Raw genomic sequence first — 25,717 nt, forward strand, 5'->3', positions numbered from 1 at the left:
CAGGGTAGGGGATATTGAAAGGAGAGAAAGAAGGAGTGAGATTCTTTGGAGAAGGGTTAGGAGCCAAACTAGAAAGGCATATTTGGGGAGAGTTGAGCATGCGGCCCTTCTTCCCTTTGGTGGGACTGGTCAGCCTGAATAAACCTGGTACATTGCCTTCTCCGTCTCATCTCTTTGGATAAATGGAAAGCAACCATAGATGGAGGCTTTTCCTTGTGAATCTCTCATTTAGTGTTTCATTTTGTTTTGTTTAATATTGGAGTATGGTTGATTTGCAGTGTTGTGTTGGTTTCGGTGTGCGGCAAGGTGATTTGGTTGTACATACATGTGTGTCTGTTCTTTTTCGGATTCTTTTCCCATGTAGGTTATTGGAGAGTGTTAAGTGGAGTTCCCTGTGCTATGCAGTGTGTCCTTGTTGATTATCTATTTCATTCATTTAGTGTTTTTTTAGTATTGTTATAAAAGGAAAATAGTCTTTTCTTACTCTAGTTGAAAAGTAAAATATTGATAGAAAGAAGCATAAACAACGCCTAATCCCATCACCCTGAGTTAGTTACTGATAATATTTGGCATATGTGCACAATTGAGGTGATATATTAGTAACTTTATACTATTTTTTCACTTACCTTTCTCATAAGCATTTTCCTAAGTCATTAAAACCTTTCATAAATATAATTTTGATTCCTATGAAATGTCCTATCATGTGAATGTACAAAAATATTTCCTTATTTTTGTTTTGTGTAAAATAATTCAGAATAAACCTCTACAAAGCTGTTTTGTTTTCAAAGAATGGAAATTCATGTTTGTCCTAAAACAGAACTAATATCGTAAATCCACAAATAAATAAAGATCATGACACCAAAAAAAAAAAAAAAAACAAATAAATAAATAAAAAGGAGAGAAAAGAAAAGAAAAAGAAGTAGGTAGGGTTGAAAAGGTACTCAAGGAAAAAAATGGCTAAAAGCTTCCCACATTTGGCAAAATATTTAAACCTACAAATGCCAGAATCTGGGAAAACCTCAAACAGGACAAATCCAAAGAAATCCACACCAACACACATCATAGTCAAATTTCTAAAAACTAAAGACAAAAATCTTGAAAGCAGTGAGGGAGGACTGACTCCTTACATGCTTACATATAGGGGGGAAACTTTTTAAATGACAGCAGATCTCTTACCAAAAACCAGAGGGGCCAAAAGGAAATGGCACAACATTTTGCAAGTGTGGAAAGCAAATCCCTGTGCACCCGGAATCTTATATCCAGCAAAGATATCCCTCAGCAATGAATGGAAAATCAGAATCTTCAAATGAAGGAAAACTAAATTTGTCACCGGCAGATCTCTCCTAAAAGAATGGCGAAAGGAAGTTCTCTAAACAAAAAGTAAACAATAAAAGAAGGAATCATGGAGCATCAGGAAGGAAGAAAAAACATGGCAAGCACTTATGTGGGTAAATTCAACAGACTTTCCTTCTCCTCTTGAATTTTCTAAATTACATTTATCAAAGAAAAAGTTATAACATTGTCTGATATGGTTCTAAAAGGATGTAGAGGAAATATTTTAAACACTTATAAAAGGCAGAGGGTAAATAAGCAATTGACAAGCAACACCGCTGAACACTACAGTTAAGGTGTGTATGGAGGGAGGGGCTCCAGAAAGATGGAGGAATGAAATCCTGCTGTTCCTGGTAGCTGTTAGAAGTCATTGAAGTAATCATTTTGTAATATATACAGGTATCAAGTCATCATGTCATACACCTTAAACTTATACAATGTTATATGTCAATTATATCTCAATAAGCCTGAGGGCGAAAAGATAAGAAAGGAAGGAAGCTCCTAAGAACCAGGGAAGTGTATGATAACACCCCGTGTTGTGAGCACAGATGCTTTGCTAATTGCTTCATACACATTCTTTTATTGAAGCCTCCGGTGATCTCAGGGTAAAGTGTTTAGCTTCATTTTACTGATAAGCTAAGACTCAGAGAAGTCACTTGTCCAAAGTCAAACAGTTAATACGCAGCAGGGCTGCGATTCAAACCCAGGAGCTTCTGACTCAAAAGTCCATAATCCTAACCCCTGTTTCCCATCTGGGTAAGTGTTGTACTATGCAGAATGTGTCTGTTCCCTTAGACCCCCACTTAACCGTGACACTTAACCGTGACACAAAAGGAATGTGCGTAGAAAGAAGTGCCGAGAAAGCCTGTCCCTGAAGAGCCCCCAGACTCTCCCTGCCTCCGGGAGAAGAGGTGGGCCCAGAGAGAGCCTGTGGGGAGGGCCCCCCAACCCCCCCCCACCACATCCAGTCCCTCTTGACACCATCTCATGACTCTGGTGGAAGGGCTCAGACTCTGCCACCCACTCTGCCTCTGCCCCTCCTGCCCCTCCCACCCTTCCTGCAGGCTCGCTTCACCCTCGGCATGTTCACCGTGTACCCTGGGTTTGGCTCCATCCCTTCTGGAGGAATGCAGGTCGTGACCATTGACTGTGTGGCTGACCCTGTGGGAAGATGTGAGGAATTTATAGCGATTGATATCTCTGACCGAGACCCAAGAGACCAGCCCGCTGGCATTCCTTACAGCCTGTTGGCCGAAGCCTGTCAGCCAGGTACTGGGCGCTCAGATGGGACAGCACCCCTTAAAAGACCTTCCTTCCTCTGTAAGAACCCCCTCCCTTGCAGATGCCTAATAGACGTGGCTGGGCTTCTTCCTTTGGGACCTTAGATCTTCCTGTGGTGTCTTCAGCCGTATTTTTCCTTATAGACTTACAGGGCATGCACACCTAGAAGGGGATGTGCAGCTTTAAACTCCTGGTCTTCCTGTGTTTGGTCTGGGATTCTCAGATGGATAGTGGTACCTGGGAATGATGGTGCAATGGGATATGGTACAGAACCCAGAAACACTGAATCCTGCTCATGGCCAGGCCACTCCCTGTAACATATGCACAGAGAACAGTGGTCAATGACTGAGTGTATTACAACTTTAACCCAGAAAGAGCTCAGATGAAGCACGGAGACAGCTCCTCTTGCTCTGGCTGTAGGTCCCCTGCAGCCTCTCACCAAAGTGGGCCAAACGCCTCCTCCCTTCCTCAGCTCACCCCGGATCTTATCCTCCTTACCATTGGGAGGAAAAGGTGGTTGGAGTCCGGAGACCAGCAAAAGCAGTCCAAAAGAGGAAGAGAAGACAGAATTTGTCCCATCCCTCACACCTTCTTGTGTGAAATCCCCTCTGTGATTGTCCTTTGCTGGAGTCTAAACCTCCAAATTAGGAATTGCAGAGAGCAGGAATCGAGCTCTCAGCCTTCGTCTCACAGCCTTCCCTCTACTCCCCAGCTTTCGTGACCGACAACACCGCCTTGATATTTGAGGAGCACCAAATCTGTAGCAGCGCCAACGTGTACAGCATCCTACAGACCATAGAGAGTGGGGGGCTGTTTGTGGAGGATGAGAACAAGTTCATCTTCTGCAATGTCCTGGTGGGCCATCGGGCCAAGGCTCGGTTCAAGATCTCCAACATGGGAAAGATCGCCTGTGACGTGAACATTGTGGTTAAGCCCGTCTCCAACAAGGTGAGTAGTCCCAGTGGCCCTGGCCCACCATGGTTGGCATAAAGCCAGGGCAAGAGCTCTTGGAAACCCCTGCTCTGGAGCCTGTATTGTGAATGGGGATTATCTGGCTCTCAGGCCCCCTGGAATTTATATGAGGGGGCATATGTTTATCCCAGTGGGCATCTCCTCTGGGTACCTCTGTGATAAACTGGTTCACACGATGGAACAGTGCACTCCTCCATCAGACACTCACGTGTCTACGGGACAAAGCACTGTGGGGAGAGCCAAAGATCGGGTCATGAAGCCTGCTCAGGTGGCATGTTGGTGGCGAGGGAGATTTGGCGGGTGTCAGACTAGAAATGTAAGGTGAAATGGTGAGCATTTATTGACCTCCTGCTGTATGCCGAGCACTGTGCTAAGTGATTTTCATTTATTATCTCATTTCATCCTCAGAAGTTTGTAGTATCAGATTTTGTATTATTATCCCCATTTTATAGTTGGGGAAATTGAGGCTCAGAAATGCTGAATTCTTCCCCTAGGTCCCAGAGCCTAGGGATATAAGGCTTGGTTTAAAGCCAAGCTTCATCTACATGCAAGGTAAATAATAAGTGTCCATCTCGGGGTCTTCCAGACCAAAACTGCCTTCCCTATCTGAGTCAGACCATACTGAGACCCTTTTCCCTCGCAGTGGAACAGAAAATTCAGGGTACCAAAAGAGAGGGCTAAGTCAGTGGGTTTCACTCACCCGTAATTTCCAGTCGATGTACTGCAAACACTGCCTAGTGTCAGCTCAGCCACATCAGTTCTCTGCCCGAAGATAGAATCTCGGCCCAGGTGGCCCTTGTGCCCCAGAGTTGGTATTGTTCTCATGGCTGATGGTGGTAGGGAGATGGCCGAGAGGCCTGGTCTAGTCTAGAGCCAAAAGTAGTGTGCATTTCCGGGAGATTGTCAGACAGTTGAGAGACGGCTTGAGAGACTGTTATCACTTTCTGACCTTTTGGGGACAGGAAAGGGCAGCTTTCTCCCTATTCTGTTCTAAAAACGTAAAAAGTGAGCAAGCCTGATTTCTAAACAAAGATCGGTTTTTAACAGGGATTTGCAGGTATTATGTTGTCATCTTCCTCCTTAATTTGCAGATTATTCCTTGGAAAGAGGAAAGAAACCTTATGCTCTCAGCTTAAGAGCAAGAAGGAATAGTCAGTCTTGAATCCCACCTGCCTCCCGTGAGAATAAAAAATCCTTTTGAGGCCGTTCCAGGGGTCCCTACAGTCCCTACAGTCTTCCCCAAACACTGGCCTAAGACAGGAGCAGAGAAGGTGCTGCAGAAGGTGGCTCTCGCCAAAGCTCTTGGAGTTAGAAGGAGCAGAAACCCACTCAAGATGGCCCCACCATAGCAAGGTTTGCTTCAGTGAATCCGAGACCTCACACGCAGGGCAGAACACAGCATGTAGCCAGAGGTCTGTGGGACTGGAACTGTCACCCGAAATCAGCTTTCAGAAGACCAGCCGTGGCTCCCCATCTGCCAAGAGCCATGTGTTTCTCACACATGGTGTCTCCATTGCTCCTTTCTCTCGTCTGGCTGCCAGCTCAGCCCCACGTCAGCAACCACCAGGGGTCTCTGGCATCTTAATTTATTTGTGTGTGTGGGGTGGTGGAGTGGCCAGGGGATCTGACTATCTGAGATATGGTTTAGTTCATCTGTTTGAGTCCAAGATCACAGGTCTGGCCGATTATTGCTCAGGGGCAGGTCCCTGAGTACCCAGGCCGCTCCTTCCAGAATCATGACTGTGCAAGCAGTGGGACATGCCTACTGCAGAGCTTAGAGGAGGGAGATGTCACAGCAGGGCTTGCAGAGGTGACCAGCAAGCCTTGTGCAAATGCAAAGTGGCACACACACCGATCCCTGCTTCCTCCCCGCCCCCATCCAGGTCTTTGCCCGCATCGCTGACATCTTTGAAGTGGAACCCAACAAGATGTGTGTTGCCAGCTGCTCGCATGCCTTTGCCACGGTGTCCTTCACCCCACAGACCATGCAGACCTACCAGTGTATCTTTGAGGCCACCGTGGACGGCTTGCCCAGGTACCAGCTCCCCAGCTCCCCCTCCTCCAGCAGGGCAGCAGGCCACCCTCTCTGTGAAATGTCATTCCTGCCATGCTAGGCTGACAGGCCTTGATCTTTCTGTTCCCTGCAGCAACCTGGCCAAGAATCAAAGCCTCATGTTTGATATTGTTGGAGAGGGGAACCTCCCTCGAGTGACCGTTGTGCGGCCGATTCTCTATAACCAATATGGAAACCCCTTGCTCCTCTTTAAGAGGCTTCTGCTTGGTCATTCAGAGACACTGCCTCTTGTCCTCAAGAACAATGGCACCATCCCTGCCAAGGTACTGCGGGAGGGTGAAGCATGGGGTGAAAAGGGAGAATCATTTAGAAGCAAGACTTCTGACACTGGGGTTTCTGCCATCCCTAACTCGTGAGGACTTCTTTGATGTTCCTCATATGTTAACCTGGGTAAAACATGGGACAGTCAGAGGGGAATTAGGCATGGTCTGACTACATAGTGCACTGATACATAGTACACTGGTAATTACTGTGCAAGGCAGTGAGCAATGATAACACACCAAGCTGAGTGGGTAGGGTTATGGGTGTTCTGAGTGTCTTCCTTATTTTTTCACTTTTTTTCTGTAGTGAACATTGCATTTGTAATAAGGAAAAAAGAAAGAAACTTCATCAGGGGTGAGAGATATAACATCAGAAGGGACTTTTGGTTCAGCAATTACGTTTTTATTTTACCAGAAAAAGAGTGATAAATTGTGTAAGTGTTATACAAAGAACTGTAGGGCTTTTGAAAATAATCTACTCCCATCTAGGGGAATCCGGGAAAATTTCACTATAAAATGACACTTGAGCTGGGCGTCGAAGGGTATAGCTGGGCTTCGTAAGTGGGCACTGCGGTGAGTGAAGCCTAGGCGGAGAAAGAAAACCGCAAAGACAAAGGCACAGAAGCAAAAAAAAAAAAAAAAAAAAAATTATAAGGTACAAATAGGAACTAGTAAGCACCAGCTTTGTGAGAGCATAGGGTATAGGTTGAAGAACAGTGAGAGATAAAAATAGAAGGGTAGAGTGAGGGGACAGTTTGTGGAGGGCTTTGGATTCTACCAGACATTATTACTGTTGTTGTTGTTGTTGATGTGGCTAGGACCCATTTAGCTTCACGCAGGAGTTACCATTTTTATTGCTCTCCATTCCTGCATCTCCAACCTACCATCTGAGATCCTTTTTCTACCTACTGAAGAATACTCTTCAATATTTCCTTAATGCAAGTCTGCTAGTGGTGAATTCTCTCAGTTTTTATTTGAAAAATCTCAATTTATCCTTTATTTTTAATGTAAATTTTGCTGGCTGTAGAACTCTGGGTTGGCAGTTGTTTTCTTTCAGCAAATGGGAGATATTATTCCAGTGTATTCTGGTTTCCATTGTTATGGCTGAGGTGTCAGCTTATAAGTCAAAAATGTTCCTCTAAGGCAGTCTTTTTCCCCTGGCTTTGTACCTTTGTATTTGTTTTCTGCAGTTTTACTATGATGTGTCTAGGTATGGATTTCTTTTAATTGATTTTTCTTGGAATTCACCAGGCTTCTGGACTCTGCAGTTGATGTTTTGAGTCAATTTTGGAAAATTCCTATATGTGTTTTCAAATATTGTTTCTATTCCATTCTGTCTCATCTCTCCTTGTGGGAAGCCACGTCAATGTATGGAAGGTCTTCTCATTATATCCTCTGTGTCTCACAACCTCGCTATATTTTCCATCCATTTTTCTCTGGGCTTCATTTTGCATGATTTCTTTTGTTCTGCCTTCAAGTCATTAACTCTCCCTTTGGCTATATCTAGTTTTCTATTAAACCTTCCATTCATTTCTTTTTTTTTTTTTTTTTTTTGCGGTATGCGGGCCTCTCACTGTTGTGGCCTCTCCCATTGCGGAGCACAGGCTCCGGACGCGCAGGCCCAGCGGCCATGGTTCACGGGCCCAGCCGCTCCGTGGCATGCGGGATCCTCCCGGACCGGGGCACGAACCGGTATCCCCTGCATTGGCAGGCGGACTCTCAACCACTGCGCCACCAGGGAAGCCCCATTCATTTCTTAAGTTGTTATATTTTTCAGTTGTAGAATTTTTATTAGATTGTTTTTCAAATCTGCATAACCAGTTTCTATGATTTCTAGTTTCATGCCAAAATTGTCACTTTTATTTCCTGAACACAGTAATCACAGCCATTTTGCAGTCTATACCTGATAATTCCAAAATCTGAAGCCCCAGTGGGTCTAATTCTGATATCTGCTGCTTGTGTTCATTTTTGCCCATGTTGTCTTCTCTCCTCATGTGCCTGGTTATTTTTGATCATGTGTTGTATTGTATCTGAAAAGTTAATCTGGAAATAATTAGACTAAGGATGTATTTTTATTCAGAGACAATTTTCATTTGCTTCTGCCTAGCACTTGGGGGCACTAGAAATGCAGGATCACCTTAAACTGGTTTTAGAGCTTGAGATTTTCTGTGTTAGATAACTCTGAGCAGGATTGCTATCCTTGGGAGAGCTGCTTTATATCCAGCCTAACTTTTGTCTTACTGTGCAGACCTTTGGGGTCCTAGTCTAGAGCAAAGAAAACACTCCCACCCCTCACAGAACTTTCTTTTGCCCTCTTAACACCAAGAGACCATCGGAAAAGCACAGTTCAGCCTCCCATCTGCCTCTTCCCGACTGGCAAATGACCCAGGTCAAAAACAGCCCAGAAAGTTAGGCTGGCCTCTCTAGACATCCCAGATCTTGGTCTGGTTACTCTTCATTATCTTCTTAGCTCTGTGATGCTTCTGAAATTGGTGGTGGGGGGGGGGGGGGCGGCTGTTTGTTTGGGTTTTGTTTTGCATTTCTTTATTGTCTTGAGTCCACATTACCTAGTTTACCATTACCCTGCATGGTTTCCATTATTGTAGCTTTATAAAATGTATTAGCACCCATTCCCTGTCTTTCTAATCTTAACGATTTTTTAACAGTCGCTCAGATGAACTTTAGACATCATTTTATAATGTTCCTCACAAAATCCTATTGGGATTCCTATGAATTATTTAGGGGGGAATTTCTACTTTTAGAGTATTTAGGCTCTCCACCAGGAACAACATTTAGGATTCCAACCCATTTATTTACATCTTCTTTTATGTCAATATTTTTTCATGTGATTCCTCTGTATAGTTTCTTATTAAGTTTATTTCTAAATATATATTTTTTTATCTCAGAAGCTTCCTATGTGATGTCACTATTTCTTCCTTCTTCGTGCCTCATTTTTTACATTGTTCAATCTTGTTCATGATGGCGCCAGCATTACTATCTTCTAAAAATGTCTGCTGGTTCCTCGTGCATAAAATATGATATATGGCTTTAGGTTTTTTTAATCAGCTACATGGCTTCCAGTGGGCTATAAAGCATCCCTTTTCTATAGGTACGTCAGATGTCCACCTTGGTTTTCTTCTTATCTCGGTAGGACGCTCAGCATGACACTGTCAGGCAACTAATGTGTTAGCACCTAGCAGATACTGGTTTTTAGGAACTCACATTCATGCAGGCCCTCACAGAATGACGAATATTCATTTCCATTTTACTAGTCTAGTGTATATTTCACAACTGCCTCTGTCAATAACAGAGGCCTTGGCAACCCCATTTTGACTGGGTAATCCCAAAGTCACCTATACTCTCTGGACCTCTGGTTCCTTATTTGAATAGCAAGGGCTGAGCTAGATTTTTGTTTGTCCTCTCCAGGTGTAATATTTATTATATCTGTCTTAGTAAGAAGCTCGAAAAAGTGGGCACTAGGCTCAATGATTTTTTGGGGTACTCCCCCAACAGCACAGTATCTCACTGCAGTTCAGAACTCATGAGCTGCCTGTAAGCTTAACACTCAATCTTATTTCCCGTATGCCAGTTGCATGTTGACCTGCAGGACCAAGTAGGAGTCTTCTCCCTGAAGGGGAAGCCGTCCACCTCCTACATCTACATCATAGAGGAAAACAAACCACAAGCAAAAGGTAAGTAGGGCAAGTATATCTTCTAGAGAGCAATGGGTCCCAGTAGCTCTTTTGTTAGAGGACTAACGTGTACTCAGCCAGAGTCAGATGCCCAGTCTCGTCACCAATGGCCTCGCTAGGCGAGGCTCATTCCCACATGAGGGCTGCTTTCCCTTGAGTCCAGGTCTTTATGGATACATCTTCCTTTAATCTGGTTCTAGATCATGTCTCTCTCTTCTCATTGCAGCAAAGAAGGCTCACACAGCCTCCCTGGTTGTTCCTCCTGGAGACACAGCTGAATTTGATGTTGTTTTCCACTCCCAGAAGGTTGGGAGAATGGCAGGCAACATCCACTTGTCAGTGATCAACAACCGGTACGAGGAGACAGTCATCCACATGGTGGGAGAGGGCTACGAGGATGACATCACCTTGGACAACATCCACGGGCTGGTGGCTTCCTCCAGCCAGGAGGCCTCAGATATCTCTGAGATCATCGAGGACAGCACGATGGAAGACTTCGTGGCAGGTGAGAGAAGCAGCAGTGAGGTGTTGACACCTGTTGGCTTGTGGTTCATTTTAAATAAGAAGGAAATTTAAATAACAGGTTGGCTAGCTTCCTGGGAATTTAGGACTGAATCTCCTCTTTGTTACCGTATGCTCCCTCATGCCTGACTCAGTCACTGCATTCATCCACGTGTTCCCTCAAAGAACAGTGGTTGAGCATCAGTGTGCATGTGCCTGGAGTTCCAAAGAGTAATTAATAAGGGAGTCTGTCCCTTAGGGAGCTTATTCTTTGAGCTCAAATTCCCATTTAGCTAATAAGAGAAATTCAAGTTCCAGATTAGCTAAAAAGTGAATACATGTCTCTCTGTAGTTTTCCCTGTCTGTACCTTTCAGCTGGCTTGCATTGGCATCCTCCGTTTCATCTGTATCATGTACCCTAGACATTCTAAGAGAAATGGCGGGCTGGTTTAATTAGAGAAGGCGTAGGTTTGTGCCACCTCTAGAAGACCGTTCTCCGCAGCCTCACTACTCAGTGCGCTGAGAACCTACAGCATCAGCATCACCTGGGAGTTGTTAGAAGTGCGAATTTCACACACCTCCCCAGCACCTCAGACCTTCTGAATCAGAATTTGCGTTTAACAAGAGCCCCAGGTGATCTGTGTGAACATTAGAGCTTAAGACATGCTGCGCTGCAGTTTATCAAGCACTGCGGCTTCATTTGCGGCTTTCTTTGGGTAGGAGAATATTTACTTCTTCATTATTAACAAAGCGCATTTGCTAAACACCCTAATTGTGTGGCTGACTGCTGTGAAGTGAGTTACAAACACAGTCTCACAGTTTCTCTAGGAGCTTAATTATAGTCCTGGAGTGTAGCCCTAGGCAGTCCATACAACATGGGTTAAAATCAGTGCTCCTCATGTATCTGGTGTTTCACCTCTGTTTGTAGCTACAGGGTGGCATCTTTCTTATCAGGGGTCAAGCAGGAGCCAGCAGTGAACCCTAGTTCAGAAATCAGATTTCATACTTATAATAGGGTTACCAGATTTAGAAAGTCAGAACACAGCAGTCCCCATTAAATTTGAATTTTAGATATTAAGTTTGAATTTTAAATAAACTATAATTTTTAGTGTATTTGTGTCCCAAAATTTTGCATGGGACATACTTATACTAAAAGTTACTCATCATTTACTTGTAATTCAAATTTAATGGGGGCTTCTGTGTTCTGTGTGGCAATTCCAGCCCTTAATAGTACTGTTTCAACAAACAAATGGAGTTGGCGGGCGGGCAGTGGGGAGCTATGTTTTCCTTTGTACAAATGGAGGTGAGGGCCAGAGTGGGTGGGTGGGTGGATAAGTAGACTCCCCTATAGGAGAGAGCTTGCTGGCGAAGGACTCCAGGCGTTTCCAGTATAACCATCCAAGGAAGGTGGGGTTGCGTGAGGGTGAGGCACAGTGTATTTCAGGAGCTGCCTCCATGGGGAAGTGAGCCTGCAGAGGAGGCAAGAGGGGACTCACTGCCCCCTGCTTCTGTCCCCTAGCTGCTCTGGTGAACCACATCCAGTTTGGGGACTGCCACGTTGGAAACAGCTATAACGTGAGCTTCACAATCACTAATCACAGCCAAGGGAATGTGATACGGTTCGAATGGCCCCTTTTAGCCACAGTTTCTTTCTCCCCACAGGTAAGTGAAAACCAGTCCTTGTTTTCTGCACTCCCTTAGGCCTAAGCCAACCCCAGTTTGATTGTCGGCCCATTCCCACAGATACGTAGGATGGGATGGATGCATCCCTCACTCCGACCTGGTACCAGAAATGTCCCCTCTGGCCTAAGAGCAGAGAATGAGGTCACCAAGACTGATGTTGAGGAATTCCATGGAGACCTCCATGGATGAAGACAGGTTCCAGTCTTCCCATCCCCAAGTATAGACCTGTGTCCCCCATGGTGTGTGTTCTTTGGAGCATTTGTCCTGCAAAAGTGGTTCATCAGAAGCTAAAACGGGGGTGGTGGGTTTTGTGGACAACAGAGATTTAGAAAATGTTACATCTTTCTCCTACAGATTCTAGATGCCCTTCAGCATATTAAAACCTAGTCAACTTTGTTTTACCTGGAATTTTCTAACCCCTTCTTTGAGGGTCTCACAGCACACATTTTATGATTTGCTAACCAAAGCTCGACCTCGAGCAAGGCCTAGGACCGCGTGGCAGCAGAGCCTCACCTCTGGCCAGCACTTGTTTTTCATCGACAGCTCACTTCTGAGTTCCCAGGACACTGGATGTATCCATGGCCTCTTGCTCTGTTTCAGCCACTGAGTTTGTTCAAGCACAGAACTCTAGGGGGTTGGAGCGAGGAGGGTTGGGGACCCTACTTTGTCACCTGTAAATTAGGGTGCTCTCAGGAAGAAGTGTTTTGCTTCCTGGAGAGATACGAAGTGATAGTCAAAGAAGGTAGAGATAAGCTTCTTATGGTCCATTGACACACCCATGGGCACACACTTGGGTATACACCCACGTGTATACACACACACACACATAGTTGTAGCCTTGGGAAGTATTAAACTTCCTTCTCCCTTCACTTTCCAGAGGAGGAGGGGTTTCTTATCTATTAGAAACATGAAAGGACTATATATATAGTATGTATTTGGGTATGTGTATGTGCATTTATGCATGTTTAATTACAAATGATTTTATTCTACAAACAAAATTGGATTTCCCATATATCGGGAACACTTCAGCAAATCTCAGCCTTTTTGGTCTCAGGACTCCTTAATACTCTTTTTTTTTTTTTTTTTTTTTTTTTTGTGGTACACGGGCCTCTCACTGTTGTGGCCTCTCCCGTTGCGGAGCACAGGCTCCGGATGCGCAGGCTCAGTGGCCATGGCTCACGGGCCCAGCCGCTCTGCGGCATGTGGGATCTTCCCGGACCAGGGCACGAACCCGTGTTCCCTGCATCGGCAGACGGACTCTCAACCACTGCGCCACCAAGGAAGCCCATGGACTCCTTAATACTCTTAAATATTACTGAGGACCCTCAAAGAGCTTTTGTTTATGTGGGTTATGTCTATCAATATTTACCACGTTAGAAGTTAAAACTGAGAATCTTTAAAAACATGTATTTGTTCATTTAAAATATAATAACAAACCCATTACATGTTAATATAAATACCATATTTTTATGAAAACGGCTTTATTTTCCAAAACAAAATTGTGCGAGAAGAGTAGCAATGTTCTACATTTTTACAAGTCCCTTTAATATCTGGCCTAGTAGAAGAGAGCTGGATTCTCATATTTGCTTCTGCATTCAATCTGATGCAATACCGTATGTCATGTAACCTCTAGGAAGCTCCATTATATACTCACAAGAAAATAAGAATGAAAAGGTCACATGTCATCTTAGTATTATGATCAAAATAGTTTTGACCTTGTGAACTCCTGAAAAGACCTTGGGACCCCCAAGGGTCACTAGATCACACTCTGAGAGCTGCTAAGGTACTGTGTACATCTGTCCATAATTTGTATAGGTCATGTGGTTGAGAAGTACAGGTGGTTAAGAGTGCGGTACCTGGAGCCATACTGCCTGGGTCTGAATCCAGATCTTCTAACATTAATGGTATGACCTTGAGCAAGTTACAAGTTTCCTTGTCTATCAAAGAGGGGTGGTAGCTGTACCTCCCATAGGGCTGTCGTGGGGGTTAGTAGAATTTTGTGAAGGTTTAGTATAGTGCCTGAAGCATGTAACAGTGGTAAATATTAGCTGCTTTTGTTTTTATGATTAAATTTCTATCTAAGAACTTTTGTACCTATTTAAGATGGTCTACGCATACGGGCTTGAATGATGCATTATTTTTTGCCAAGACTTTTGACCCTGCCCCTAGAGTGGCACCATGAGGCATCCAGAGTCCTCAGGATTGAACTCCCCAAAATACTAACGCAAGGCTCTTCCCCAGGTGGGCCACCTCCACCCTGGCTGTGCCAAGAACATAGCGGTGACCATGAAGTCAGACATGCCCATCAACCTGAAGAAGATGGAGATCAAGTGCAAGCTCTCCAAGATCATGTTTCAGCTCCCTGCAGACCAGGTCCCCGACTGGGACGACCGCATGCGCACGGTCAAGTGGGTGGATGTGCTCAGAAACATGCCCGGGACTTTCACTACAAAACAAAAAGTGAGTAGGGACACCAAGCCCCAGTCTGGCCAGGCCTGCCGTGCTTGGATGCCTCCTGCCCTCAAGCTCAGTGTCTCATCATTTCCTTGTTTCATGGAAAAAGGAAATGGTCCCTGTTCCACCTGGCCTGGGTTTCCAAAGCGGAGAACTGAACTTCCCAGCAAGCCACCTGCCATCCACACTACATGGACCACACAAACCACACAACTGGTAGAGCTTTCATTGAAGTTTTTTTTTAAAAATTATTTATTTATTTGGCTGCACCGGGTCTTAGTTGCAGCATGCAAGATCTTCGTTGCCGCATGCAGGATCTTCGTTGTGGCTTGTGGGATCTTCAGTTGCGGCGTGCGGGATCTTCATTTGTGGTGTGCAGGATCTAGTTCCCTGAACAGGGATCGAACCGGGGCCCCCTGCGTTGGGAGCTCGGAGTCTTAGTCACTGGACCACCAGGGAAGTCCCTCTCATTTAAGTCTTGATATCTAGTTTCTAGTTGAGCAAATCCTCCCACCTTTTTCTTCTTCAGAAACCTCATGGCTAGTCTTTTAGCTACTTCCTTTTTCCCCTCAGTGTCCAGAATTAAGTTAATTATAATCTATTGCTCACGTCAGAATCTCATCTTTGGTCCATGCGTGCCCCTCCTTTAATTATCCCTTCGTTGGTTTCTTTTTAATAATATAATAAACAGGGACGAACCCACACCCAACACAGGAAGTATAACCAGGATTACCTGGGTGGTTCTCAGCCATCCCACCCCTGCCTGTCTCTTAAGACGTGGTCACTACCCTGGGATCTCATTCCCTTGATTTTTGTTTTTATTTCTTTTTAAAATTAACCTATGCATTCTAAAAGGCATATTGTTTAGGTGTAGTTTTTAACTTTATTTTTTTTAAGGTCATTGCGTGTGGTCATCTGTATCGTTGCAGGCGGCTGTGGCACACCCATGTCACTGCTATACAGAAGTGCATTATTATTTACCCATTCCTCTTTTGAAAATTAGCTGGGGTTTGCTACTGTGGACAGTGTTTCTGTGAGCATTATAGTTCATGTCACACGGTGCTCATTTGCAAGAGTTTATATTCCTAAACTGAGTCACGGGAAGTGGAATTGCTGTCACAGGATGTGTGAATGCTCAGCTTTCCAAGAAAATGCCCAAGCATTTCCAAAGTGGCTCTTTGCTAGTAGGAGTATAAATTGGTACAGCCCACTTTGGAAAGCACTTGGGTATTATCTTGGAAAAATAAGAGTATTAGTCATTTTATTTTTGATAAACTCTTTATTCCTGTCTTTGTCTGCAAACGTGCTTGCCATATTTATCACTCGTATTTTGACTTTAATGAATCTTTTTTTTTTTTTTTTTTTTTTTTGCGGTACGCGGGCTTCTCACTGTTGTGGCCTCTCCCGTTGCGGAGCACAGGCTCTGGACGCGCAGGCTCAGCGGCCGTGTCTCACGGGCCCAGCCGCTCCGCGGCATGTGGGATCTTCCCAGACCGGGGCACGAACCCATGTCCCCTGCATCGGCAGGCGGACTCTCAACGACTGCGCCACCAGGGAAGCCCGACTTTAATGAATCTTTTCATGATTATCTCCATATTGTTTTATTCTGAAGTATTTTGCTTATTCTTGGCCCTTTACTTTTCTAAATAATTTTTTAATCCATTTAAACAAGTACTGTGAAAACCCTCATGGAAACTTGATTGGAATTGGATTGTATCTATACATCAGTTTAGGAAGGATTGATAATTTTATAACATTAATTCATCCTTTCCATTAGCAAGGTATATCTCTCTATTTAGGTCTTCTTAAAGATTTTTTTTTTACTACCATTCATTTTCTTTAATAGAAATAAGACTCTTTAGGTTTTTTAAATTTGTTTTTGAGTCCGTTTTATTAAATTATTCTTCTAGGAATTTTCCCTTCAACTAAGTTTTCATATGCATCTTCATAAAATTATTCACAGTATTTTCTTATCGTCTGTTTAAATGTCTGTAGGATGGATGGTGATATCTCCCTTTTCATTTATGATATTGGTTATGTGTATTTTCTCTTTTTTTCTTCTTGATCATTCTCACCACAGGTTTTCTAAATCTTTTCAAATAAACAGCTTTTAGTTTCATTGGTCCTCTCTGTTTTAGATTTATTTTCTGTTTCGTTAATATCTGTTCCTACCTTTATGATTTCCTTTATTCTACCTCCTTGGAGCGTATCTGACCCCAAAACTCATGCCTGTGCAGTCGTGATGCTCTCAGTAATTTCTTGTTCAATTTCTTCCTTTCCTATTGCTGAGTCATTTTAGGTTTGGCCTCATCATTTCTTCTGGAACTTGAATCTGTGAATTGGTTCTCATTTGCCTGGGTAGGAAGCACTGTTTTATCTCCCCATTATTCCTGTGAGGCAGGTGTCTCTGCATCACTGAGGACACGGCTGCCTTTGTTACAGGTGATAGAGACGGATCCTGAGCCTGCTTACTCAGTACTAGAAGAAAACTACCAAGAACTGCAGCTGCAGATCAGTGCCCACGTGAATTTCGCTTCGTACAAGTGCCAGACGAGCGATGTGCACTTTAAGGAGACACTGGTTCACCAGACCCGAGTGTTTGAGTGAGTCATCAAAAGCCTCCTGACACTCTCAGAGAAGTTCTTTAACTCCATCATTCACTGGCTCCTTCGTCAAACATTTATTCAGTGTCCACAACAGCATAGACCAGACATCACATCTGCGCACCAGAGGGTCTTTGTAGGTCCAATGAAACATTCAGACCCACAAAACTATTGAAGTTCGCACTTGAAATCAAGATGTAGACCTGGAAACACAGTCTTACCGGGAAGGTGGCATCAGGCAGTGGGCTTCGGTGGGAACAGTCCTTGCAACAGCCCGTATCACCACCCAGGAACTATTCCTGTTGTCCCTGCCCCAGGTGACAGCTTGGACAATACCTACGCTAGCGGGCATGGGGTCCATCTTAGCTTAGAAGGCCGTGACCAACAGAAGCCAACATTTCTCGTAACCACTCCATGGCTATAGCTTCCAGGATCCCTGCAAGGGACGTGCCCAGTTACAAGAGTCACTACACTCAGAGAACCCCAGTGCTATGGCCTCCCTCCAGGGAATCACGATTCTTCCCAGTCCAGCCCAAAGCAAGTTACCAATCAGGCGTCATTTTTACTATAAACAAAGTTGTCTAATAATATGGCTGACATTTCTCTCTTACCAGGCTTCCACGGAAACAGAACTAGAAAATTAATTCAAAGTTGAAATTGTCCTTAGAAGGAGAAAGGGTTATGTTAACGCTTTATCCACACTCAGGTGATACAAGGATGCTGTGGGTCCTGCTCTCAAAGAGCTCGTAGTGGGTGTTGGGGGAATGGGTGAAAATAGTTCAACTGATGGTTGCAGTACAGTGCTCTGGGTTTGCAGGAAGCATACCTAAAGCAGACCAAGATATAGGGAGAGACAAGTGTGGACAAAGTGGTGGTCCAGCTGAACTTCGGAGGAGAAATAGGAGGTGGCTAGGTGCGGAAGTGAGAAAAAGGGCCTTCAGGCAGAGAGAGCAACGTAGACAGAGAGAAAGCCTGTGACTATTCTTTGAGAATTACAAACACAAAAGCGTAAGCCACTGACATTTCTGCATTGTAAAAATTAGTAATTAACTTGTTCAACTCATTCTACATTTGTGGCACTTAAGGCGTCCTCTCAAATTATTATAGAACCAACAGGTAGGAAGCAGGAAGTGGGATCTTCTGCTGACGGCCATTTCACCTACAGCAGGGGTTGGTAAACTCTGGCCCGTGGACCAAACCCAGCCAGCTGCTTATTTCTATAGATACAGTTACGTGGACACACAGCTGTGCCCTTCTGTTTATTATCGTCCACGGCTGCTTCTGCACTTCCACAGCAGAGGGAGCAGTTGCTGCAGAAATCTCTGGCACGCAAAGCCAAAAACCTTACTATCTGGCCCTTTACAGAGCATTTGTTCACTCCTGGACCTAAACCAAGAATGCGTTTTTACTAAAAGCATTCTGTTCCACTGAGATTTCTCCTCTTTATAAAAATTTGCTTTAGGATAAAGACCAGTGCTCATAAATTCACACAATTCATAAATTCACACAAGCCCCTGAGGCCAAAGCACCTTGACTTCAGGCACAGCTACGTGGTCTACCTGGACCGGATAATGGGAACCTAACCCCTAAACCCCACCTTTAGACCTACTGCCCCACCGCAACTCTCAGCCCCTACTTCTCCCCTAAAACTGGGAAGAGCGTGTGTGTTTCTTTCTCTCGCACAACCATTTTCTTACATCAGGGCCTCATCCTCTTGCTGTGACTGTGATCAAGTTTAATCGTGATTCCAGAAAAAGCTTCTAGCTCCCAGTTCTTGTCTTAGAGCAGGGAAACTTGAGACAAGAAAAGTCTCCACTAATTGAGAATTTGAGACAAGTATGTGTCTCAGCCAGTGAAGGCATCTGAGGCAGGGGTCAAATGGTTTCTGACCACAAGGACATTGTTTCTGGTGGAAAGTGATTCAGGAAAGGAGAGGCTTTGGAATTTGCACCCGAGGAAGGTGCTGTCTTGTGAAATAGAGTTTGTTTCCTCTCTCATGGGAATTTTTCAGGACTACCATGATGCAGGCTGAGAGCTCATTGCACAGGCTGCCAGTAGCATGCAAGATGATTTAAGTGCTAAACATCTGCATACTTTTACTTTTAATAGCTATATATATATTTGTGTGTGTGTTTTAGAAGGAAATATAACAAGTATATCGCATGCATGGCTTCAGATAAAATTGCTTAAAACTTGTCTTTGAAGAAATATTTAAGAAACGAAGTGACTTGACTTAAAAAAGTTTACAGCACAGATGATGTGCAGACAGGACAAAAATCTGAAGCACGTTTCTCAATTCCATTCCCTGATCTGTTTGCAGGTTTGAACTGATTAATTCAGGAAACGTGCAGCTGGAATTCAGCTGGATCTCAGAAGAGACGGCAAAGGCTGTCAGCTTTGCAATGACAGACAACCAAGGTAAATGCGGTGACGGGTAAAACCCAGGGCTTGAACTGGGTCCCCAGTTAGCACAAGAGCCTTGTTCATGGAGAAGCAAGCACTGCTCCAACGGCCCCCTAAGAAGCAAAGGAGAAGCAGAGCAGAGGCCTCCTGGCATCTGCAGAGCCAAAAGGGCCTGAGAAACTCAAGAGCTGAGATCTGCCTTCCTGGGGCCCCCACAGATCCCTAGGAATCTTTTCTTTTAGATCTTAACCTTCTAGAAGATTACAGACTCTTGGAGAAACTGATGAAAGCTATGAACTGTCTCCCCAGGAAAATAGACACCCATGCCCAATTTGCACTTTAAAAAGAGCCCAACACTTAGTGGGCAATTACCCGTTAATTCTCTTTCAACTTGGAGTCTCCCAGACCTTCCTAATGAGCCCTTTTCCATGGGCCCCCAGATTATGAACCCCTACTTTAAAGCAATGATTCTCCAAAAATTATGTTCACAGTCTGTTATTCTTGAGGCACATGACCCACAGACATCTACTTGACCCACCCCCTTGAGCCAAAAGGAAACAAACATGAAAACTTGATGTAATTAATGGAAGTATTTTTCATGAGTCTCATGTGAGAGATGGGAGCCCATTCTTTGGGCCCTGGGGCCCAAAGTGTATACCCGCTAGCAGAGGTGAGCCCACAGAGGGTGCCTAGGGCCTGTGAGTGGGCTGCCCTACACCTGCCCTCCCACTGCAGATGCAGAATATCACTGGCGCTCTATCTGCCCCCAGGTTTCTCCCAAAATGACCAGCTTAGCCAGGGCACGCTGCACACGGGCAGCACCCTGGACAGTGCCATGGACCATTGGAACGAAGCTTCCCTGCCACCGTTCTCTGTGGAGCCCGTCTCAGGCATGGTGCCCGTGGGGAAGACCCAGAAGCTCAAAGTGAAATTCTCCCCAATGGAGGTTGGAGACTTCGAGAGCAATCTTTTCTGCCAGTAAGGAGATGATCTCCCAGCACAAAGCGCTGCAGCTCCTAGCCCCTCTTCTGTCCCACGACGCCCACCATTCTTTCCAGCCCCAGACCCCTCCTCAGTCCCACATTGCCACATTTCCCTTTGGAGGACAAGGAGAATCCATTCTTTTGTATAGCTCATCAACCCTCTTGTAGACCCTGCCTCCAGCCCACCTCCCCTTCCCGGCCACGTACAGGATTCCACTGGGCAACAGGATGGTGGGCAGCCAGCTGGGTTCCAGTCCTGGGGCAAGCATGAACTTGGGAAAGCTTTCTTGTACCTTTTCTGAGACTCAGTTTCCTCCTATGTAAAATGCAAATGACGAAATCCACCTTGTAGAGTTGTGAAGACTAAATGAGCTAATTCAAGTGAAGAGCTTAGAACAGTGCCTGGCACGCAAGAAGTACGATAAACATTAGGTGGTGGTGGCGATGGAGGAGGTGGACCTGGTACATAGTAAGTGAGGGACAGATGGGGCCCAGGTCCAGTTAGAGGAGAGTCAATCCAGTAACATCTGGCAATGAAAGTCCCTGATGTGGTACCCACTCCCCAGCCAGCTCCATGGAGAACACCTACCTTAGAGGAAGTCTGTGATCCATGGCATAGGGTGGCAGAGACCTATGTGAACAATAAGACCTATAGAAACCCTGCAATCACACTGCAGGGACCTTTCCCACACCTGGGCCACCTAAGCTTGGTGCTGGGGCTCGAGGTCTGCTCACATCTAGTGTACTTTCTCCAAGGAGCTCAGGGTAGTTTTGTAAGGATGTCTGAGTCCTTTTTTGTATCCCACTAGATGCCTATGAAAGAGCCCAGAGGGAAAGACTCTGTGCTGACCTTACAGCAGGGAGGTTTTCTCACCATTGGCAAAGGAAGTAACCTTGAGGCCATAGTAAGGTACACAGAAGGAACCAGAATTCAGGCCTCTCATACTCAGCCCATTCATGCATCCATCCACTCCACAATTAATTAGTGACCACCTACTATGTACCATGTACTGTTCAAGGCACTGAGGTTATATTGCTGACCGAGACAGACCCAGCCTCTGCTCTCATGGAGTTCACATTCTGATGGGTGTCATATTCATTTACAACCACGAAAGCAAAAATCGATTAAAAAGTTAAAAATAGATCAAAATAACCTTATCCTCTCAGGATTCCTAACCTGCCACCTGGAGAGCAAGGCCCAGTCCTGTCAGCAAAAGGGCGGAGCTCCCTGCCCTTCTGCCATTTTGACCTGAAAGACTCGGACTACATCAGCGGTCATCGGCGCAACCCAGATCTCCGAGGGCCTAGTAGTGGGGCTCTGGATCCAAACACCCGGGTGATTGAGTTCACCAGCGTGGGCATAGGAGGGAAGTATCTCCGGTGAGTCATTTAGGTTTGCACTAGTTGAGTTCATATCCGTCAGTCCTTCTAAAAACTCAGAGTAGGAATTCAGAGTAGCAAGCTAGACTGACACGTAGAAGCACGCTTGCTATCCTGGGGTTTGACTTTAGAGAACTGCCTCCGTGAGGAAGCTGTCTTCTGTCTCCCTGGTTTTGACACTCTGGAAAACTTGGAAGACATAAAAATAGGATCCCCGACCACTGCCTTGACCACAGAGGATCACTGGGACAGAAGAGCCCTTGGTGTCATTATTATTCCAAAGTCCAGAACTCTAGCCACACTTGGGATCCCCAAGTGAGATGCAGTTTTTGTTTCTGCAGTAATGAAGTGCTCAGAACAGTTCTGATTCCCACATTAAAGGAAGTGTGCTAGGGAACAGTCTAGAAAAGTTTCTCTTAATCCTCAAGCCCCCGTCTCACTCTCTGCTATCGATTCTTCCCCCCTCGGCCAGGACTTTTACAATACTGAACCCGACCAATAGCACCTACTCTTTCTGCTGGGTCTCTGAAGAAATTGAAAGTCTCCAGAACCCTCCAGCCTTCACATGCCTTACAGAAAAGGGCCTCATCCTCCCTGAAAAGAAAGCTGAGGTGTGTATGAATGGGGACCCCTTGACCCAGGACTTTATTAATTCTATGCCCCTCTGCATAGCAGGTCTGCGGTAGAGCATGGATAGAGTTAGAGAGAACAGCCTAAGGGTGTGTCCATCAACAAGTGTTTCTTGAGTGGCTACTCTATGTGTTAGGCAGTCCTCATGGACAAGACAAACCCGAGCTCTCTTGGTTGGCGATGGAGAAACAGAAGTTTTAAAAATTGAGATTATTAAAGCAAGGAAAGGAGAGTTGGACACCAATGCCTGGAGACTCTACTAGGACTCATACAAGAATAAGAAGTAAAGAGTTATTTTTGTCCAAGGGACTGACAGCAATAAAAGGACACAGATGTATTTTTACTTGGTCAGGCCAAAGGGCAAAACAGAAAAGTGGAGTCATGTTCCATGGTTTAGTCCTAATGTCCACACAGTGATTTAGAGCAGAGGGACAGACTTAAAGAAATACGAACTTGCTGGCCAAAACAGATCTGTGGACCCTATGTCCTGTAAATTCCACAGAGAATCTTGGAGGCAGAAATAAATCCATGAAATGGAAATTCCGAATTCAGTTGCCTTCAGGAAGACCATACAAATGAATGACGCAGGCCAAGGGGACAGTGATAGGGAATGATGGGCACCAGAGCTGGCTGGCCACAGTGCTTCTCTGGAAGGTCACCATACAGAGCAGTGGGCTCAGCATTGCTGGTTCTCCCAGACTTTTCAGGAAAAGCCCAAATTACAAGCTTCCCCCTTGAATCTTTCCATTTTTACATGCCATCCAGAGACATGGCATGAAATATGGTAGCCTAGCCAGCGGAGCCTGTGAGTGGGGTAGACCCCCCGAGAAATACTTGGTGGGCTGGGCAAACAGAGATTGATGTTGCTGGTACAGCTAAACTTACGTGCCCTTACAAAGAGGGTAGAAAGGAAGTGATGACCTGGTAATGTCAGCCAGCATAACCCCAGGGCTGGCAAGCCACTAAGGGCGCATGGAGTAAACACACAGAAGTGCCTCTAACTGCTCTGCTCCAAACTGTCTTCTCAGATTATCTTCCAGTTCACACCTTTCCATCTGGACGTCTCGGAAGCATTCTGGACTTTCTTAATCCCCGAACACAACATCACAGTCCCTTTCCTGCTGGTAGGCAAAGCCACTGACCCTCTCATCAATCTGGACAAGTCACATCTCAACTTCAGTTGTCTCCTCATTGGTAAGGCTGCCCTGTTGGTTTATATTTAGAATTGGCATGACCTGTGGGGGAGGGGCGTGGGACCAACCCAGCAGTGCGCTGCAGCAGCAGACATGGGCAGGGAGCTCTTCCTGGTGCCTTCCAGAAGCATGTCAGAGGGCCTCTATCACTATTCACAAGGCCACAAAATATTCAACCTCTCAATCTAATTTCCATCAAGTGTCTTCTAAACCCACACACCAATAACCTAAGGAAATTTAGGAGGCTTGCTACAGAGCCTACTTGGAAGATTCCTTTGGGGCCTGGACTGACTATGTGTATTTCCAGATCCCCACGTCAGCCCCATCCTGCTTGCATGTGCCCCCAGATTATGGCTGTATCTGTTTGCTTCTTGTTCTGTGCCAAAGTGATCACATTTCTCTGACACCCTTTCACACCTTTATCCAGCTCAACAAATATTACCGAGGCCCTTGTGTGAGCCAGGCACTCTTCTGTGAGCTGGGAATGCGATGGACAAAGCCCAAGTCCCGACCATCATGATGGTTACATTCTAGCAGCAGGAAGCAGACTACCAAAACATGACAAAGCAAAATGTATAGCATGTCAGATGTTGATAAGTGTTCCAGAGAAGAATAAAGCAGGGTAGGGGAATAAGGAATGCTAGTGGGCAGTGGGAAGGTGACATTTGAGGTGAGACTTGAAGGACATAAAGGAAGTGATTGGCAAGTCCCTTATAACACTGTGAATCTATCACATGGATGTGATGTTTTGTGTGTGTGTGTGTAAAATACAACTAAAGTCAGAGGATTTTTTAGTAATTCATTAGATTTTATTATTTATAAAAGTAATATTCTTTATACATCAATCAACGTGGTGTTGTATAAGGAAAAATGTAATAATCATTCCCCCCCCATTCTATCTCATCCTTTCCTTTCTGTCAAAGGAAACCAGTGTTAACAACGTGATGTGTATTACTTCCGTACATTTCTTATACTGATACATATAAACAGATAGGAGGAGATTGTGGCATTTAGTAAGGTTTTGAACAAATAAATGAGCAATGTAGCATAAGAATAATAAGACAAACAGGGTTTAATCTAGGAATGCAATGATGGTGCCTTTCAATATAATTGTTACACCAACAGATTAAAGAAGAACCAGGTGATCATACTGATATATACTGAAAAGTCATTTCTAAAATTCAGCAGACATTCTCAACAAAAACTCTAATAGTAAAATAGGAATAGAGGGAAAAATGTGAATAAAGAAGATTAACCAAAATCAAGGGGCAGATATTATCTGGTAATAAACTACTAAAGTCACTTCAATTAAAGTCAGGAATTAGGCAAGGATGTTCATTATCACCGTCATTATTGAACACTTTCTTAGTGATTTTAGCAAATACAATAGAACAAGAAAATTAAATAATTGACATAAACATTGGGGAAAAGAGAGGCAAAATTATCTCATTATGCTGTTGCTGATGACTTCATACATAGATAACCTCAAGAGACTCTAGAGAAAAGCAAAACAAACTACTAGAATCAACAAGATAATGTAGGAATGGCTGGATGCAAGACATGTGCAAAAATCAATAGTTTCTCTTTCTTTTAGCAGTAAGCACCTAGAAACAAACAAAAAATTCCATTCATAAGACCTATATGATAGCTAAGGATAAATGTAACGAGAAAAGCACAGGACCTATATGAATAAAACTAAAAAATCTTATTAAAATGCCCCCAAACAAGATCTGAACATTTGTCAATTCTCCCAAAATTAAATGCAAATTTAATCGAGTTTCAATTAAAATCCCAACTAGGGTTGTCAGATAAAATACAGGATGCACAGTTAAATCTGAATTTCAGATAACAATGAATAGTAGTTCAGAATGCCAAGCAATATGCAATATTTGGGACATACTTACACTAAAAAATTATTTGCTAAATCTGGCAACGTTAGTTCCAAAATGATTGGGGTGGGGGGGAGTTGGAAAAAATGATTCTGAAGTTCATGTGGAAAAATAAATGCTCTACAGTAGTCAAGGAGAGTAAGAAAAAGCAAAACGGTGATAGGAGATGTATTAGTCAGGGCCCTGTCAGCACACTGGTGACGTATCCAAAGCCTAATTCAAAAGAGTCCAATGCAGGGGTTGTTTACAGAGATATGGGCAGGGCTGAGGGGCCTACCAGCCCCCATTAACAAAAGCAGGAAGGCATTGGGTCTGAAGGAACAAGGAGGATCCCAGGAGAGCTGTGACCCAGGCAGAGCAGCCACCTAAGAGGAACAGGCAGTTGAT

The 25,717-nt window shown here is 44.5% G+C and overlaps 1 protein-coding gene across 1 annotated transcript in view; it reads left to right on the top strand.

Annotated features, from left to right (window-relative positions):
* HYDIN (HYDIN axonemal central pair apparatus protein) overlaps nt 1–25,717 on the top strand; it is a 433,731-nt gene that overhangs the window by 376,879 nt on the left and 31,135 nt on the right. The window contains exons 58-71 of the mRNA XM_032613277.1: nt 2,397–2,601; nt 3,326–3,561; nt 5,469–5,620; nt 5,733–5,922; nt 9,509–9,611; nt 9,838–10,116; nt 11,632–11,774; nt 14,037–14,255; nt 16,692–16,852; nt 19,173–19,270; nt 20,026–20,233; nt 21,406–21,618; nt 22,091–22,229; nt 23,277–23,442. Coding sequence (XP_032469168.1) covers nt 2,397–2,601; nt 3,326–3,561; nt 5,469–5,620; nt 5,733–5,922; nt 9,509–9,611; nt 9,838–10,116; nt 11,632–11,774; nt 14,037–14,255; nt 16,692–16,852; nt 19,173–19,270; nt 20,026–20,233; nt 21,406–21,618; nt 22,091–22,229; nt 23,277–23,442 — 2,512 coding nt within the window. The remainder of the gene's footprint in view (nt 1–2,396; nt 2,602–3,325; nt 3,562–5,468; nt 5,621–5,732; nt 5,923–9,508; nt 9,612–9,837; nt 10,117–11,631; nt 11,775–14,036; nt 14,256–16,691; nt 16,853–19,172; nt 19,271–20,025; nt 20,234–21,405; nt 21,619–22,090; nt 22,230–23,276; nt 23,443–25,717) is intronic.

The sequence above is a fragment of the Phocoena sinus genome, chromosome 19 (assembly GCF_008692025.1).
Source record: "Phocoena sinus isolate mPhoSin1 chromosome 19, mPhoSin1.pri, whole genome shotgun sequence".
NCBI lineage: Eukaryota > Metazoa > Chordata > Mammalia > Artiodactyla > Phocoenidae > Phocoena > Phocoena sinus.